The sequence below is a fragment of the Temnothorax longispinosus genome, chromosome 4 (genome assembly GCF_030848805.1).
Source record: "Temnothorax longispinosus isolate EJ_2023e chromosome 4, Tlon_JGU_v1, whole genome shotgun sequence".
NCBI lineage: Eukaryota > Metazoa > Arthropoda > Insecta > Hymenoptera > Formicidae > Temnothorax > Temnothorax longispinosus.
The window spans coordinates 3,310,117-3,329,337 of NC_092361.1; the positions used below are offsets into that span (position 1 = coordinate 3,310,117).

General features: G+C 44.5%; 1 protein-coding gene across 10 annotated transcripts in view; it reads right to left on the reverse strand.

Moving 5' to 3' along the window:
• The window catches only part of LOC139811377 (growth factor receptor-bound protein 14), a 250,329-nt gene that overhangs the window by 92,885 nt on the left and 138,223 nt on the right, over positions 1–19,221 (reverse strand). For all 10 annotated transcript variants that reach the window (XM_071775649.1, XM_071775650.1, XM_071775657.1 and 7 more), the window contains one exon: positions 14,629–14,658. In XM_071775649.1, the coding sequence (XP_071631750.1) occupies positions 14,629–14,658 (30 nt within the window). The remainder of the gene's footprint in view (positions 1–14,628; positions 14,659–19,221) is intronic.

The following is a 19,221-nucleotide window of genomic DNA, read 5'->3' on the forward strand; positions in this document are numbered from 1 at the left end:
CCCGCATGCCGCGTGCCGAAGAATTTACGAGCTAACTTTATAGAGTGGCGTGCCCGTTAACTTGACGTGTATCACGGACGTGTGTCTCATCGTCATAGTCACGCGTGCGTTTTCGTTATTAACTCTTTCCAGTTCACTAGTACCATATGGCACTAGTTGGCACCCGTAGACGACGCGCAGTTTATTTTCGGCAATAAATTTGCCACGCGGTCGGACGGACGGACGGACGCACGGACGGTCGTGAGCACGGCGAGAAATATCCGTTTCGCGCAAGCTAGTACATATTGCCTATCCCCAGCATCATTATCACCGATAATCGCCTGTTTTACGAACATCACGCTCGCCACTGATCAACCGCAACAGCCACGATCTCTTTTCCAGCATTCAATGCTGGATTTAAACACATGTTTCTTATTAAGAGCGCAGCATATGAATATGTAACGTAACGCAGGTTATGAATAGAAATTGACGAGTTATTATTATCCGTGATATATTAATCACGTCTGATGAAATATCCTCTCCTCGTTACGTGTGGAGAGTGCTAAATAAGTTTTTTTTATCCAAATTGAAAGTTCACGCACGCGACAAAATGGTGAAGCAGAATTGATTCTCCGTTTTATGACATTTTCACAGAATATAAATATCAGTTTTATTCACATTAGGAATTCGTGGGATCTTCTCTCTTGGTTTTGCTATAACCGCGAAAATTTATAGCCATGATGACGGACGTGTATGTGCGGGGTCTCTGCTAAAACTCTACAGATTCTTTATAATTTCTTTCCTTCTTACGGTTCGTCCTCTATTCTCCGACGTTCGTGTCTTTCGTCGCTCGTGCGTCACGCTCGTCGGTCCTTTTGTCTTCTTTCCGTTTGTCATGTCATCGGACCTCTGTCTCTTCGACGTTTTCAATGTCATTCATCAAACGTGCTGAATCGTAACAATTCGACGTCCGCGGAAGTGCGTGCTTCCGGGGGAAACGTGTATTATATAGGGCGAGACGTACAATTACCCGACACCTTTACAATACGAGTTTTCGTATATGTAATTGTATGCATGCAATTTATGGTGTAGCGTTATAGTAGTGTAGGATCAATAAAAGTCTTACGATACTCGCAAGAGTGTCTTGTGACGTTGCGTTTCTCATTCACTCGTTCATTCGTTATCCGTTAAAAGATCGTTTATGGCGCGATTACTTCGATGATTCAGCGGCATTTCGACATTTCTCGCTTACGGTGTCAATAAAATATAACAATGGTTCCGTGCTCTTCCTGTTCTAAAACAGTATATATACCGCTTTTTTCCTTGAGCCTTTGTCTTCTCGCGTTTCAGCAAAGCTCTTTGAACTACGGGCGGATTCGCCGTTCGTGTTCAAAGAAAAGTGCCGGTTGCACTTGGCGAAAAAGCACCGCGGCGATTTTCAGGAAATATCTTTGTCGCGGGAGGAAGGAGCTCTGAGAGCGAGCTTGCCGAGAAAGAAAGAGAGAAAGAAAGAAAGAGAGAGAGAGAACTTTTGCGGTTGCAGGCGTCGCCCCGCTATATTGTGTAATGACGACTGCTTCATTACGCGAGTGTGTTTGAGCGAAAGAAGTGCCCGCCTCTCTCTTTCATCTCGCCGAGGCTCGATTAAAGGTTTCATTCTTTCAATGGACGGTGCACATTGGAAAAAGCCAACTCTTAACTTTTAATTATCCGATACGCTCCCCGTTAAAGTATCAGTCATCATTTTATTCATTAATTTAATAAATTCTTTAAAAAATAACTAATAAAATTTTAGCAAGAAATATATAATGTAGATGTGCAGGTCCGTTAAAATAATATTTTTTATTAAAAATGAATATATCATCTGCGATCGTAAAATTATTCATATGTATTAGTATAAGGATAAGTATGTACACACAAATCATCTGCTATTTTAGGAATGATTTATCGCGGGGGGATTAATATTAACCGGAGGAATCGAAAGACTGCGTGTCTTGAAAACGGTGCCGATAAAAAGGTGTGTCCATCTCTGACCCTTTAATCGTAGTGACGGCGAAGCGGAGTGAAAGGACGACGTATTTTACGAGGACTTAAAGCGGTTCAATCGTCGAGCACCTTTTCACGGATCGTTCCTGAGATCGGAATCGAATGCCAAACGATCTCTCATCGACCGTCACGTGCTGTCCCAACAAGCTTTATTATTTTATTAGGGAGGGAAACCACGCTATACACACGCAATGAGGATAGAGGGAGCAAGCGGGACGGAGAGGAAATCAGTTAAAACGGAAAGGGAAAAAGCAGGCGGGGAGAAAATCTCTCTTTCCCCTCCCCTCCTCCCCCCTCTCTCTCTCTCGTGTATTTCAGCCCGCGGCACTAAAAGCAGTGGTTTCGCGCCCGGAAAACCCGCACTTTTTGGCCCCGGTCCAAGAAGCCTGTATATATATAGCGGGGCATACCACTCCAGATATCCTAACCCAGTAAACTCAAGCGTACGTTAAAACAATACGGCACACGCGATGACGTTGCTGGTCGCTCGCTCGGGAAACGTGGCCGCGCGCTGTAACGGACACGTAGCGATAAAAGTATCCACCACCTGCGCATCTGCAGGTATCTAATCGACTTCTTATCTTACGCAGCGGGCATGCTTTAAACTGTGTTATTTTAAAAGGCACAGAAGGACAGAGTGAACATTAATGCTTCACGAAAGAAAGGTTTTCTCTGCAAAAAATTAATTTCGCAATTGTTATTTATTACAGCTGGATTATGAAACGTTCGACCAAGAGGTAAATGGATTATCTCTTCGCCCGAAAACGATATACGGAAATATTAAGATATTTATCTCGATTAAAAGGCTTATCTGACGATGCATTCGGTCGATATACGACCGCGACTCGATAGAAAGAAAACGGAGAAAACGCGGACGTTAACGTGGGTAAATTAACATTGACATAGAAATATCTTCAGCTTCTCGACAGCGGAAAAGCCGAGGCTGCAAGGATGGGGAAGGGATACGATTTAAGGAAAGTCAAAATCGTTTTACGGGGCAATCGGTTTCCATGCGGAATACGGGATTATACGACGCTATTTACGTGAGTGGAGATAAACGATCGCGGAATAGAAGGAGGCGGATGGTTATTGGTCCCAATCCATATCGGACGACGTCCTGCTCCGCCGCCCTGCATACCTTCCCATTCTCGGCTCCCTCTCGCCATCAGGCGCGGCCCCTTCCGCGATTTTTTGCGCGCCGGTCGCGCGCGGTTTTACGAGCGACGCGTTCCTCGGCGAGGTGATCTAATTGGCGCATAAATTAGGCGGCCCGGCAACGCGCTCGAACCAACTGACACTTACGACCGCGTGTCGTGCATCGCGCGGCCTTTCAAACTCGCATCCGTCCGGTTACCGTCCGATTCTACCTCGCTTCCGAACAGGGAACTCGCCATGCGATCGAGCGCATTATCCGCGACCATTATTTCACCCACTATATCATTTTAGCTAAAATAAAAAAAAGACTCGATAATAAACTTTCGATCCGCTTCCCACACGGAGAACTTGCCGCTGCGTTATCTCACAATCAGCTGCTCAGTGACCTATTTCAGTTAAAGTAAAATAACGTGATGAGACAGAGAACAGAGAGATAAACTTTTGATTTATTTTACTTCTAGACGGGAAACTTGCTGCAACGCTTCATCTCACAACAGTTATTCAATACGGGGGATTTGGTAGCGCGGCAGATTATAAAAACCATTGTACATTAATCTACATAAAGATAAAAACGTGACAGGAATAGCTTGATTGATGAAACGTCCGGCATATATTTTCTCAAACAATGTGATAAATTATATTAAATATTTCGCGGTTTCCGATCCGTTTATGTACTTTGCATTTACCTTTACATTAACTTGCGCGCGAGCGCCAGCGCGCGCACTGACACGTCCCATCGAATTCGCTATAAATCACTTCATTTACCCATAAATCACTTTAGTCTTACAAAATGAATTTGCACGTACAATAAATAATTTGCTAATTCACGAGTCAATCCAATTGATTTGGATTGATGAGCCGAACAAAAATTCGAGCGCGTCTCCCGCTCGCTGCGCGCACGGCCTGATTTTCCCGCCGCGCCGCGCTCGCCGACGTTCGCGCTCGCGCGAGCAAATTCGACGGCCGATGCGATAAACGAGGAGGAATAAACCATCGACGGACCATACACCCTCCATTCGCGTTTCGCCGTTCTATTTTCTACCGTAATAAAGATCGATATCCGCGCGCGATTTATTGGTCTCCGATGGCCCCCGGGCCTGGCCTGGCGATCGCGCGATGGACGACACGAGCGTCATTTCGAGAGGATCTATAGCCCGTTCTCTACAGGACGATACGGACTCGTCCTATTACCGATAACGACGGCCGTACCGAAAATGCGTCCCTCCTGCGAGCGAAATCTCCAAGATATATTTTTTTATATAGAAAAATATCCCCGGTGGAAAGTTCTGTCCTGCGTCGCGCCTGCACCTCGCTGTGTCGCAAGTACGGCGTTATTAGTTCGGTCTAACAAACGTGGTCCCTAACGGTTGTTGTTCTTCGAAGAACAAAGAAATTCAATCTTGAAATACAGCATGTGCGTCGTAAGTAAATGTAATTTAATAGCAAACAGAAATTTATCTATTTTTAAAGCGGTAACAGCGTAGTGCTTTTGCATCATGAAAATTTGGTCGCTGCAACTTTGGCTCGATGCTCGAAACAAAACGCTCTTTCGCATCTGTCCTCGTGCAAATTGACATTTTGTAACGACGCGACGTGCAGTCCGTTTGACAAAACGACGATGAATATTCGCGCCGCGTCAGGAGATCGAGCGGCAAGCTACTGGCGCGCATCATTACGGCACGAGATCTCGTGGTTACCAGGCGTAATGATCGCGCGAGCCATTGAAAAATTAGCATTACGCAACGCGGATTGGCTCTTGAAGCTGATCCCGCGATATTGAGAAATTACGGAACGAATCTACATAAAGACTGTTATTTGCTATTAAGTATTAGATATCACAGAGAAAAAAATTTTTTTTCTAACGCTGTAGCAGCAAGAATAAATTCGTAAATATTTATAGAAAATTATCAATTTTAATTTCCTAACGTTGCCTTTTATATTTCCTCGTTTAATCACACTTCTACTAGATATCTTTACTAGAGATTATTGGAGCTTCAAGTCCTCGAAAAGTCACCTTTCTTCCGCGATCGTCACGAATCGCCATAGCGATTTTTACGTACGATCCACGAAGTGGTTTAATATCCGCACGTCCCGATATCTTCGTCATTCCCTTACAGCTTATCTATTTCTGCGAGGACGTCAAAAGCCGCGACGACGACGGTCATCTTTCGAGCGACGACGGCGAGGATGAAGCTTTTCATACTCGCGTCTGCCAACGAGAAAGAGAGACGGTAACCGAAATCCGATCGGGCTAACACACCTCGCCGGCTGCGGAATTCTTTTGAGCGCGAGATCACGCATCACGCACGCTTTTCACGACCATTATATCGCCGGTCGACGTCATTCGCTCGCTGCCCTTTGATGTTCTTCGCGGAATTTTAGCGTATAGGAAAGAGCGCGCCGAGGAAAAAAGGCGCAGAGGCGGACGAAAAGTTTCCACAATCAACATTGCGTAATCCATCTCGCGAGTACACGCTAGGTATATACTTTGCGTGTATTTTTGCTCGTTACATTACGTATGTATTACGTACATTGACTATTCTCGACCTCGAGAAACTCTCAACGACGTTGATCGCGTCTTTCGACGTTCACGTCCATGCACACCGTGCTAGTCCTCATTAAATCCTCTTAGCTTTCCTAAGTTTCCCAAGATTGATTAATTAACTAATAATTAACTAATCATTGTTTTTAAAAGATTATCAATTTAAAGTATAATTCGACGACGCGTTGGGTACTTCCGCTCTTAAATAATTCTTAGTTTCAAGAAAATAGCAGTCTCGCGAAAAATTCCATGAGAGGCAGGGAGATGGAAGTTCGGCGCGCTTATATATTATGCGAGCGATACTTTAGGAGTTCCGTGGCGAGATGATGGCGACGAGGTCGACATCCGCCGCCGCGAACTAGAATACGGAAGGCAGGGGCGGGTCACGCCCTGGCGTTAATTATTAATTATTCCGGTCGATTCGGTTCCCGGCTAGGAAACGAAGTTATATCTTCTTACCCGGCCGGCGCCAACGACGCCCGCCAACGCCATTGCCCCGTCTCCTTCTCAGTTCCCGTCTCGGTCTCCGTCTCCGTCGCCATCCGACGTCGCCGCTATCTTGTTCCCATAATAGAGGAAAAGTCTTTACTCACGTAACAACGTGGTCGTCGCGAGAGATTCGGTATGCAAAGCGGCAGACACCTTCATCCGTCTATTATGTATGTAACGCTATCGCGACCCATTTCCGCGTCCCGCGAACGCGAATCGGAACGGCGGTCGACAGACGCCAGTATTTATTTAAGAAAAATCTCTCAGTAGCGCTACTTTTCATTCGCAGAAGCTTGGAAAATATAGATACAAAAATTCGATGAATCTGGAGCGTCCTGTAGATGAACTTTTCGTAAGAAATAATTCACGCTTTATTCAGAATTTGTAGATCAACTCTTAATTTATTGTCAGTTACTTGACTAATTGACTTTCGTTTCTAAAATGGTGATTATTGGATTATTAATTTTATCGTTATTAATCGCGCGCGGATAGCATGTATTTTTTAGAATCGTGTAATAATAAAAGAAGTAACTTCTCGTTGTAACGTTATCATAGCAAAGATCCTCGTTGCTGACAAGAATAATTCGGTCTCTCGAGAACGCAATTTCTCTCGCAATTTCTTTCGCAAGTCCGTCGCTCTCTCGGGTCTGGTTAGAAAAAAGAAAATCCCGCGTGCCCAAGGACCGACGGGCGAAAAAGAAAAGGAACGAGGAAAAAAATTTCAAGCATCGGCGAAGTGCATTGTCAGAATTCTAGCGAGTCGACGCGAGTACCTCTCGCTCTCCCGGGATACTTCTTCTGAAAGCACGATTCACCGGACAAGACTATTCGTACAAAGGGGAAGTGTATTGTACACCGAGGAGTCCGAACTTATCCTGCACGGGTAGGTGAGTTTGCCTCGGGGTTGCCAGAGAGAATAAGGGTGAAAATATACCCATGATGGTAGGGATACGAAATGAAGACAACAATGACGAAGACGATAACGTCCCGAAGGGATATAAACGGGTGGAAACAAAAACCGGCATTTTTCGCGTCACTAATCGTGAAATTGTTATATGACTCGAGACACAGTAGCGGGCGTCTCATTCTTGATCTTACAATAGAAGCAACGCAAGCTAGAAGCCGATTTAACAGAACGATACGTCGGACCTTCGGATACGCGTTCTCGCGAGCAAATACGAGGTGAACGAGGTCTCACGCGAAGAGGACGAAAACGGAAATTCGGACGGAACGGAAAAGACGGACGGCATCCGCGGCAGGGAATTTCAGATACTTAAGATGCCGGCGAAGACGCGACGGCGTTCGCCCGCGAAGAGAGCGAGGAATTCATTTCGTGCGCGCGGAAACAGCGAGACGCCGCCGCTGCCATCGCCGACGCCGCCGTCGGTTCCGTGCCGCGCCGTTGCAAAAACACGCGATAAATTATCCCGGAATCGCTGCGTCGACGATACCATCCATGCTGCATAAGTGATAAATGGTTGCTTTCGAGTATCAACCCCCGACGAGCGGTCCGGAATGTGAGAGGAGAGAATCGGAAGAGAGAGAGAAAGAGATGTGACAAGGAGAGACCCTCGGGAGAACCCCATCGGGAAATCTCCCCGTTTCGCAGGGCGATGCTAAGAGAAAGAGAGAGAGAGATGCGAATCAGCTACCTCGATACGCTAACTAACGAGACAAAGGTGTTCCTTTGACGCGCGCTCGGTTATCGGTGTCGCTCGAGGATACCGCCGTACGTAACATCACCGTTCGCGTAAGCGCAAAAGAAGGAGAGCGGGAAGAAGAGAAGCAAAGGAGGAAACAAGCTCGAGGAAGGCAAGGGAGCGTGCCTCCTTCCTTTGGCACCACCGCACCGTCGCGAACCGACACGAATGGTCTCTTTCACGCTCGTTCGACGGCATTAACGAGACATCGTTATTCCGTACGGCGAGGCAGTCGGGAATCGAGCCCGATATCGATTATCCGTCGATTCCCGGTACTGCTGCCCCCGGCGGACCCCGTCGCGTCGGTCGCCGCAACTCCCCGACGCGCGACGTCGATGTTGACGCCGACGGCGCGCGGCGCGAGAGATCGGACGGACGTGCGCGCCGATCAATCGATCTGTACTCGCGCGTCCGCGCGCACCGGTTCGTTATTCCGCGCGGTTAAATTTCATGGGAGGCTTCCTTCCCTTTAATCGTAGTCCCGTAGGATGCCCCCACGCAAAAACCTCGCGCCGAATTGTTGGAGACCGCGAGATGCGTAAAGCTGAAATGGATAATTTTAGCTATGATCTATACTTTTTGTGTCATCCTTGAATATATTATCGTCGTTAAATCACATGATATATATTGCATGTTAATTTATAATAAATATTTAAGATATATACTACAATTTTAATAGTTATTAAAACAAAAAAGAGATGACTAATATAACAGGAGAACATGATACAAATATATATGTTTGGAAAAAGAGTTACAGTCTTTTTGAAATAAACTTGCATAAACTTTGACAGTGACACGCTTCTTAGTAAAAAAAAAAAAAACTAAATAGACTCAGATTATATTTTAATTAAAATGAGATCACGCGCGCGGTTCAGTATAGTTGTGGCATCTATTAGATAGATGCCACAAAACTGTCAGCAGTTATTAGAATCTCAGAAAACAATGAGACTCGCGGAGAATATAATAAAAAAAAATAATCTCTCTGAAATCGCTGAAAGAGTTGAATCTGATTTCAAGTAAAATGAGAGTATAAATCTAACATTTGCAATATTTCCATAATCTTATTCTTTCTTCATTTCATAATTCTTTATAAATTCGTAATCTTATAAATTCATTAAGGAGTGTACTAATCTGAAGAAAAATGTAATTTATCGATTTGCAGACAAAAATAGTTCGAGGAACAGAAGAAAGCAAAATATTGGTAGAAAACCTGTATAATGTGGCTGTTTCAAAGAAACCTCCGTTCCATCGCAATAAATAATATGCAAATATCTCGAGATCTCTTAAAAAGTCATATGTCGGTCGGATGGACGAGCGCTTCGAGCATTTTGTAAGAATTTCACCGAGATTTAAAGGGCCGTGTAGCGCAGTGCCTCGTTCCTAATGCCCTCCAGCTGGCCCTTTAAACTTTAAAGGCTCTCGAGGGAAACGGGAGTCCCGGCCTGCGCCGGGAAGAGCAAACGTTCTTTGTCGTAGTATGGAATACGTAACCGGCGCTACCTTCGACCTGTCGCGAGTCCTCGCTCGGAAATTTCGGGACAAATATTATCTTACGTCCTTTAAGGGAAAAGGAATCGAGACCCGAGGAGAGCAGACTTTTGCAAAATTAAGAGTAATATGTGCCTCCCCGACGTCGAACAAACGTGGCAAATGGGAAGACTCGTAGAAGCGACCACTCGGTTTGATTAAAATTTTCAGAACCCTTCTTCCCGTGCTAATTACGAGTCCCCGAGATACTTCACGTTCTCTCTCGTTCTCGTTCGTCAAATACGAAAAGAACGCAACATGAGAAGAGGCGTGCGCTGATTATTCGTACAACATGAATTCCCTAAAAATGCGGACGAAGAGGAAAGAATTTAATTAAATCGTTAAATGTTTTTATTATTAAACACAGATGTCGTGAATTGCAATATTGCATATTGTTATTAATTTTGTAATCAATATGCGTTTGGAAGTAAAAATTAATACGGAAATTAACAAAAAAGGAGGGACATTGAGTATTTATATTAATATACAATATGATAAACAAAAAGTAAGGAGGCAAAAAATCCACGAAGATCTTTCATTTAATTAGTCAATAAATGATTTACCTATGACACGATATATAATAATATTAAATTCATAATCAATGAATTAATTTAATTGCTTCGTCTCTACTTAATTCCTATCTTTCCTCATGTTTTAATGCTCGAACAGTTTCAATTATATAATTTTACATGATTACACAGAAGTAAGCATAGATTCACTACTCATTCGTTTATGCATCTGTGTCCGGCGCGTTTCAATTTGCAAGCCGATAGATCGAAAGGAGCCCACAGCGCGATGCGATGAATCGGCTTTCGCGATCGCGCCAGTTTCCCAACTCACGAACACGAAAGCCGCTCCTGCGGGAGCACTCGGGAACGGAAACGGTTTCCGCTGCCCTTCCCCTCTCTGTTCCCGGACGCTTTTATCCCCTGCGATTCGATTTCTGTCTCGCCCTTCGCGCCTGCGAAATCCAATTTGCCCGTCGTAAGCTGACCCGCTCGCGCGCGCGCGCGCGCCATTGCAACGAATCCAGAGTGGATTTTCACAGTTTTCTAAATTCAAGGAAATGATCCCGCCGATTCTATCCCCAGCGTCGGAAACCGCTCTACCCTCGCCTCATCTCCACCACGTCCCACCCCGAGCGCGAACTAATCTCCGTCTCTCTCCAGCGCGCGCGCTCGATGATCGAATTTTCAGGGAAAGCTCAAAAATTGCCACGAACAAATCGGAAGCTGCGCGCGTGCCCCCTAAACTCGTTAGTCTGGCAAAAGTGCCACTTGATAGTGAAGATTTCCTCGAAGATACATATAGAGCAGCTAATTTTCTTGACAAAAATCTCGCATAACATTAAATATGGATAATGCAATAACGACTTTATCTAAAACTGCTATAAACAAATTACTTTCTACGCTAGCAGATTAAAAAGTTTATGCAATTTTTTTATTCTTTGCGTTAGTAACAAATAGTGAGAAAAAGCACATATAAAAATAACGAAAACAGGAGAAATGTATATCGACTCTTTATAAAATTCTGATAGCAATTTATAAAGTCAATCTTCTTCTACGATCGAGGATTAATCGTGAAAAGAACATCTCGCAGTTCCAATAAAACCGTCACGTCAGCTCTGTCGGCATTAAAGGTGATTAAATTCCTTTTTATCGCGGCGGTAGCTTCGTGCATTTGATACTGGCTCGTAGATAACTCAATTCGCGGCAGGATGCACGACTTAACGGAAACGTAAGCCGCCACGCTTATCGAGCAAGGTTATCACAGTGGTATCGCTGCCACCAGCCCTGACCTGCTCTACGTGCCAAGAAACATTGCGGCCAGCCAGCCGGCAAGGAGACGCTCGTGCGCGTAATAGAGTTCTCGGTAGCTAAGTCTAACGGATTCGCAAATAAATAAACGCGGGAGAATATACGGGGCCGGAAGTGGCGATAATAGAGAAAAGGGTGCCAGTACATTCCCCCGGTTCAATGAATAGAAGATACAGTCGGATGTATTACGCGTGATAGCGCGCGTATAAGATAAAGCGAGACGTAGAAATGGAGGCCCGATGTATTGCGCCCGAAATTTCACGCGGCAAGATCCCTCGACTAATCTCATCTCTCCGCAACGAAAATTTCTACGTCGCTCCGCCGTAAAATCCGTCGAGTTAATACCTCTATTTTCCTAAAGCAACGTGCGCTTTTATATTCCTATTTTCTTAACGCAACGCGCTAATCTTCTTCTACGAAAGCTGCATCGCGTAAGAACATTACGTATGCGCAAATGTATGTTTTTATTCGGCCATTTGCGATTTGCATGCACGGCTCCTCTTCTGCGTCCGTTGCAAAAGGCCCTCGCAGCATCCAGTGTCGAGTTGACCCGTGAGATTCTATCGGCAACGATCCTCCCGGGTGTTCCGTTAAGCGACCTCGGCTCCTGACGCACAAAGGAGATGATTTTCGATTCTCGCACATGCGAAATTTCATTATCTTCCCAGGGGAATCGGAGGCCCGGGGCCTAAGCCTGTTGTTGGCTTTTACGCACATGTCACACGCGCGGTTGTTCTTTCCGGTACCGTGTCTCTAACGTCTTTATCGGGCGACAATATCCTGACATCGAGATCGCGTTACTGGTTCTTTATTAGCATATCAAAGCCGCTTCTCGCGGTAATGGGCACGCCTCTCGGGGTAGACATAAGCGTTAATCCTTTAACACGATAGGACGAGTCAACTCCGCCGTTAGAGAACTTGACGTCGAGTTGGTCAAGGTACATTTTGACATTGCTACGAATTCTGATGTCTAAATAGTTTTTCGACGTATTATAATTACGTCATTATTTCCTATAATAATTTCATATCAATACATGTTAAGTAGTTATCACTGTTTTGATATTTTCGTAACTATTGCATCAGTTATAATAAGATAAAAAATAATATCGGCCTCAATATCTGAATTTTGCGAGTAACTGACGCGTAATATTCGACCCTATGTTTCTCTATCACGAATCGAGACGCTATATCTCTCTTAAGTATAGGAATTGATCGCATTTCCGCAGGCGTTGGCTGATGGCAAAAAAAAGATCTCATATTTTTCGCGACCGGATGCGAGCCGCGTGACGAGGGCGAACTACCAAAGAGGGTGTGTATTCGAGACACGAGACCGTCGGTTCATTCACCAAAAATTGGCACTCGTCCAATCAGCTGACAGGCCTCTCGTTTCCTCGTATAAAGCGAGGACGTGCGCGCGCCCGCAAAGTCGTCTATTTTCGGACTCGGTGGTTTTCTCTCTCTCCACGTTACGAAATCCCTCCGCGACCATCTGCTTTCGTACGGCGTTTCTCAGAGACAGCGAATAATCGTTAAAATAATTTTTCCGACGAACGGAAACGCGCGGCTCTCTACTAGGGAGTTAAGGCGATACATTTAAATGTTCGTGGCACATTTAAATGTTTTAGATATCCTAAGCGTATACGACAGAGGGAATACTCAGTGTTCTATCGAGGATACAAAAATGTCATTCTAAATGCGAACATGTCCCGCTGTGAAATCCGATGTGAAAATTATTCTCTTGATGAGCAGTGCAATTTTAGAGCGACTCATGTAAAATTTAGATGTTTTTCTTAATCAGCAGAAACGCGAGTTTCAAAGGATTTAAATTTATGCATTGAAATGCCTAGCTTTAGCACCGTCAGACTTCCTGTTCTAACGTTAGATGACACATTAAATATTAACACGCGAGGAGACGCGCAATGATACGTTAGTGACCGACGTGGTACGACACAGATGCATCACGATGCATTTTATATGGAAAAGTGTCGGATAAGTAAGTAAAAACAAAGTTACGCTTGATCGCAGTCTATAGACCATTTTCTGCCGTATAAGAGCGCGGTTATTAATAAATTTCCGTTAAAAAAAGAAGCACGATTGGTAAATTCGCCACGTCACTCACAAAGGTTAATCGATACTCGCGTTTTATAAACGTAGGAAAAAAAAGTTTCGATGTGCGAACCACCGTTTAACCCGTCCACGGGAGTTGGCGCTGCGCGCTACGACGAAGGGCAGGATGAACGGGAATAGCAAGTTCATCGTAAAGTCCGATCGACAATTTTCGAGGTGTCACTGTGCGCTTTCAACCCTCCTTCTCCCCCCTCTCTCTCTCTCTCCCTCGCGACTGCATCAAAATTACCGTGGTATATCGACCGCCAGACCGTTAGCAACACCGGCCAAAATTATCCGAAATAAAATATCGTGCCGTTGCGCGAGTTGTTGCGCGAGGGATCGTTGAACCCGCCGGCCGCGAAACCAGATCGTTCGAAAGACAATTCTTATCGGCGAGACACAAGAGACGCGAGTTTACCGCGTGGCAACCACCCGGTATTAAATCCCTGACTATTGAGAGCGGCGACAGATAAGTAAATACGAGTTTCTCCACAGGGGAGAGGGCAAGAGGACGAGAGGATGGATAAGGGTGGTGAGATTTAAGGGGGTGGAACGCGAAGAGGGTGTCGAAGATACGCCAGGCATGCGCATCGCCGCCCAGCAACCGGCAAATCAAATATTAACACCGGCTTTATACCGTTGCCGCCGATGGCACCCGTTGGTGCTCACCAGCGGAATGTATTAACTCGTGCGTTCGCGTCGCGAAAGCCACGTTGCTTCGAGCTAACATATATATGTATGTACATGCCATAAACATTTACAACTTCAATCCTCGCGTTGCCAAGGAATCAAGAAAATTATCCCAGATCGATTTCACCGTCCCGCCTTAGCCATAAATGATTTTCACTGTCATAGATTAGAAGAAGTAATATATATGAGCAACTGAATGTAGCTCAGGATGAATAATTATCACTTGACAATTTAAATGATTCAAAGTGGCAAAGAGAGATGTAATAAAACGGTTTTTTTTTCGATATGCACTTTTCAACATAACAATAAATTATTTTTCTAGAGTAATCCAGAACATTTAATTACTTAAATGCTTTGAATTACTAAATTCCTCGCAAAAGGTTTCGCGTTCAAAAATTAACAGTCTCGCGTCGAGCATACAAAAATGTTACGACCTATTCACACTTTGTCCACGTAATAATTTCTTCTTATTTATCGGGGAGAAAATCGGAAAAACTATCTCTCCAATTTCCGATCGTCGATCTCCATCGACGACAACCCGAAAAAAATTGTAAAAATAATTTTGCGTACTCACCACAGGCCGTTTTGGTAGCGTCGCGATTGCCTGAAACAGAAAGAGAACATCTCTGGTGAACGTTGTTTGTCAACTTACGGCCGCCACGGGGGCGAAAAATTAAAACTATTTGGCGCGTAATAGGAAAAGATTGGCTTAAAAAAATAAAATTCTTCCGGGAAATGAGCGCAATGCAAAAATTCCAATGAGAAGCCTAGAGTCCGGGCCGAAGTGCAGCGCGGCACGGCACGCCGCCGCGCCGAGCTAAAATCCACCACACATATTATGTGAAAGTACAGTAATTTAACAGCATACGGAGAATTCCTGGAAACAATTTGCGAGGCAAAGCCGGTAGCCGCTCATAAAATACAGCGAGAAAATACCACGAATTAGCGGGGGGAATTTACAACAAAGCGCAGAAATTATTGGAAAGCGTCGTGCCCCCTCCGGGTCTTTCTCGCTCCTTTCGTCTTGTACTTTCTCTGGCTGCGTGTGTATGGCGCTCTTCCGTGTACACGACGAACCACGCATGCACTACATAGTCGCAAACGCTCGAGTAAGCTGCGTTATTCGCGGCCACTTTGAATAAATTTGCATACGAAATTTTGCCCCGTTCAGAGATTTTCGCAGATATTTTATCTCTTAATTAATTTAATATATTTGCAAATTGGATTTGTATAATCAAATTAATTAAAGATATTACTTCCTATGTAAGTCATCATTCATTGGTGTAGTAAGTCTTGTATATTAAAACGCCACGTTTTCTAAAAAAAAAAAGGCAGTCAAAAGCTATTCAGCTTGATTTAACAAAACAGAGCTTCGTAATCGTTGTTTCGTATAATTTGTCGTTGTAAATAAATCCCAAATTACTAAAAACATGCACGCCGTTAAAGATTCGGCCCGTGTACTTCAGACAGCAAGAAAAATCCCTCGCGCGTCAAAGAGCCGGGGGCGACACTTAAAATTTGCAAACGGTACGAAACCGACCCGAGTTCGTGAATGCACCCCTCAAGGTAGATTTCATGTGATGTTCACAAAGCGTCGTCCCCCTCGCTTTTCCGGCAGACGGAACGACTGGCTTTAAACGACAACTCTTTCCGCTTTTCAGGGCAAGCGATAATGAAAATCGTCTGAGTGTATCATCTAAAGAAACGTTCCGAAAAACACTTCCGTCCATTTAAAATCTTAGTCTCTAGAGCTCAACTTTTATGAATTAATAAATCGTACTGATTATCATTTGCTTAAAAATGTATATAGTAAATTCTTACATTAAAAATTATAATAAATAATAAGATATGGCAAACAGAGAGAAACCGTTAAAAACTTGGTTCTTTTAATATTTATGATCAGTCCGACCGATTTGACTTAACTTGACACAACTTAAAAATACGTTGCGTGTTCTTTATTAAGCGTAACATATGCGTAATTTATGCTATGATAGGTTTTGCCATAATTCACATATGTCTCCATCTGGGTTCGCATTTATCTTATTTCGGAAAAAGTTTGCAGCGATATAAACTCGGACGTCGAAACGTCACGGATCGACCATGGGCGCAGATCAATGATGCATTTATATTTATTTATGCGATTTTCCATTTTCCATGTGACACGTATGTCCGAAACCGTGACATTTGGTCGCGAGATCGTCGCATATGCACGTTACCTCGCGGAATATTAAATGCAGCCGGAGCGCCGGATTGTTTATTTATTCAAGCTGCGCACAAACACACACACACACACGCACACAACATATCTCCGCATTCGTTCACTCCTCTACCCAGCAGTAAAGCCAGCCAGGCTACCTATTAAGACAGATGGCATGGAGATTATTTACGAGGGTGCGCACCTGAGCTCGCGCATTTTCAATTTCGGGCGTCGGTGCTCGATCGAACACACAAAATTCACCGGAATTACGCTGCGCGAATTCGATTTATTCGGAACAAATTATCGAATTTCGTAAATGCGAGACTTGGAAAACTTTCATCGCCACATACTTTTTTTTTTATCGGCGACAGTAAATCCGGATCTGGATACAACGAAAAATGTTTATCTTAAAAACACGCGTATCGCATCAAATAATGCAGACACGCGATGCCAGAAGCCATAAAAGCGACGAAGGTACACGAGAAATAAATAAAATTTACCCCTATATAAAATACGATATCGGATTATGACTTCGCCTTCAATACGAGAGGGGAAATATACATCAAAGGATAATAATAATTTTTCCATCTTTTTACCAGCGCGGCTCTTTTCGATCTAGCTGCATAGAAATTTATTAGCTTGCCGGCGGCGCGTCGCTAAATCGTGAGTTATCGCTGTTATCTCTATCGATGACGAACGACGACAACGACGACGACGACGACGACGACACAGACACAGCCACGAGTCGAGAATTGGGACAACGACCTCGCGCTCGCTCGAAACAAAGAGCGAGCGTGACTACGGCACTGATGCCCCGGCAGCCTATGTGCTTTTACGCATGGCGCAAGGTTCTCCCGGCCGCGAACGTGACGCGTATATGCACTCTCTACTTGGTTCTCTCCGTTCTTAAACGGCGAAACATGTCGAAGTCGATGCGAGACACGAGCGAGTATATGGCCGGGTGGCATCGGCAATTCCGCCAATGTAGCCCGCTTCTAAGTAGTAACGTCGTCAAGCGACACGACCTCAGTATTCCGCGTTTAGTGTGTTATGTCAGTCAGCCGGTATCATTTGGGGCGAAACAGTGTAATTACATGTAGGATCCGCCGTACTTTGCGCGACTCTGTAATTTCGCCCGTATAATTTATGCGACACCGCAATTTCAGCGGGACGGACGCGAGTGCGCGACGGCCGCCGCCGACGCGCGTAACACGCGCTGCCGAATGCGCGGATGAATTATTACGCGCGCATCGACGGCGGGCAGCGCACGTGTGACACTCGTGAGGGAGCTCGTGAAAGGAAAAAATATATATACACACGGCTGCCTCAAATTTCCATCTCTTGAGCAAGAGAGACGCGTGTTATTCCCGCTGTGTGTATTATTCGGATTTAACAGCCGCGGATTAAAACGGCGACGAAATTTCGAACGAGAAGAGAGAACCGTTGTGCCGCTCGTAACGCGCCTTGGCTTCTGGCGCGACACGAAAGAACGGCGATTAACGGTTCTCCGGTGCATTGTGTCGCCCTCGGTGCCGATCCTCGCACGGCCGGGCGCAGGAGAGGAAGGAGCGGAAGGCATTAAATTTTCAGCGCGGTCGTACTACCCGCGGCCAGGAAATATGCTTTAAATGGCGATAACTATAAATAAGGGGACGTACGTTAATTCTTTAGGAAGCTGTAACTCGTGCTTCTCGGATGCGAGAATCTCCTCCCTCTACGCCATACAAGTCGCCCCAATTTCGTTTTCCAATCTACTTCACTCTATTAGATTTAATAGAGATATGGCTGCCTATATATGTCGGCGATGCGAAATACACAACGCAGCGCAATTATTTTTCCCTCCCAGGGAAGTATTATACCGGATCTGATAAAAAATAACGGTCAGGAACATTTGTACTATAATTTATCTGTAATAGCCTTTTTCGAAACGAAATAAACAAACGCACGAGCTTTTTTTATTGCAAAAAAAATCTTTTTTCGTGATGTACGCAATGATATATCGTATAAACGAAAGATATTACGTGTGATGTTTGTACTACGCGTTATATGTATGTTTGCAATGACCAATTCGGTTAACAGCCCGGATTTAATGCATTGCCGAACCTATACATCTCATGGCATTAAATATAGCCCGTTTTAAAGATTGCGTACGTTAGCTTCGCCTCTATCTAATCCTCTTTACCTTACTTCTTCGTGACGAGAAAAACGAACGCGCGGAGATCTCGCACACGTTCGACGATAAGTGCACCGTCAAATGCACTCCGACACTACGTTCGTCCTCCTCGCGAATTCGATTGATTTATTGACGAAAGAGCCGAGCAAACAGGCGCCTTCCTTGCCCAAGATACGGGCGACTTTTTCGCTACGGCGATAATTAATTGCGCTTGCAATCCTGTTGCACCTTTATTTGTCCACGTAGAAAGTTTTAAACGACGCGAGTTTTCTTCATCGAGAGTGCGACATTGCAGCGCAATTTAACGGCAGAATTCACGTATACTTTCGCATTTTTGCATCGATTGGAATTCTAGTCTTTCGTCTTGCTCGAAAGACTTATAGAGATTAACGTTACATTCGTTTCCGCAGTCACATACGAAGTGACGTAATTGCTTTTTTTCAAAACCATAAGATTGCATGTTTCTAATTAAATTAAAACAAGGGATTGCTACATAAACAAAAATATCAACTTGAGAAATTAAATCGTCTAATATTCTTTGATTGTAAATTCATAAGTATATTCATCGAGGTACGCAATTCGTTGGAAAGTATTACCGAGCGCGTGCAAATGGAAGGAAAAATCCAGGGAGTTTTTAAATGCGCGATGATAAAAGTTAGAGGTTTCGCTTCTCTACAAACTGCCGTTGTTTGCTCGAATGCGAACGAAGGCGAGGAACAACAGGCGGTGAAACTGCACGACGTGACTCCTTATTCCGTCGCTTCCGCCCTAAACCATCGTCCGCTGTTTCCGTTTTC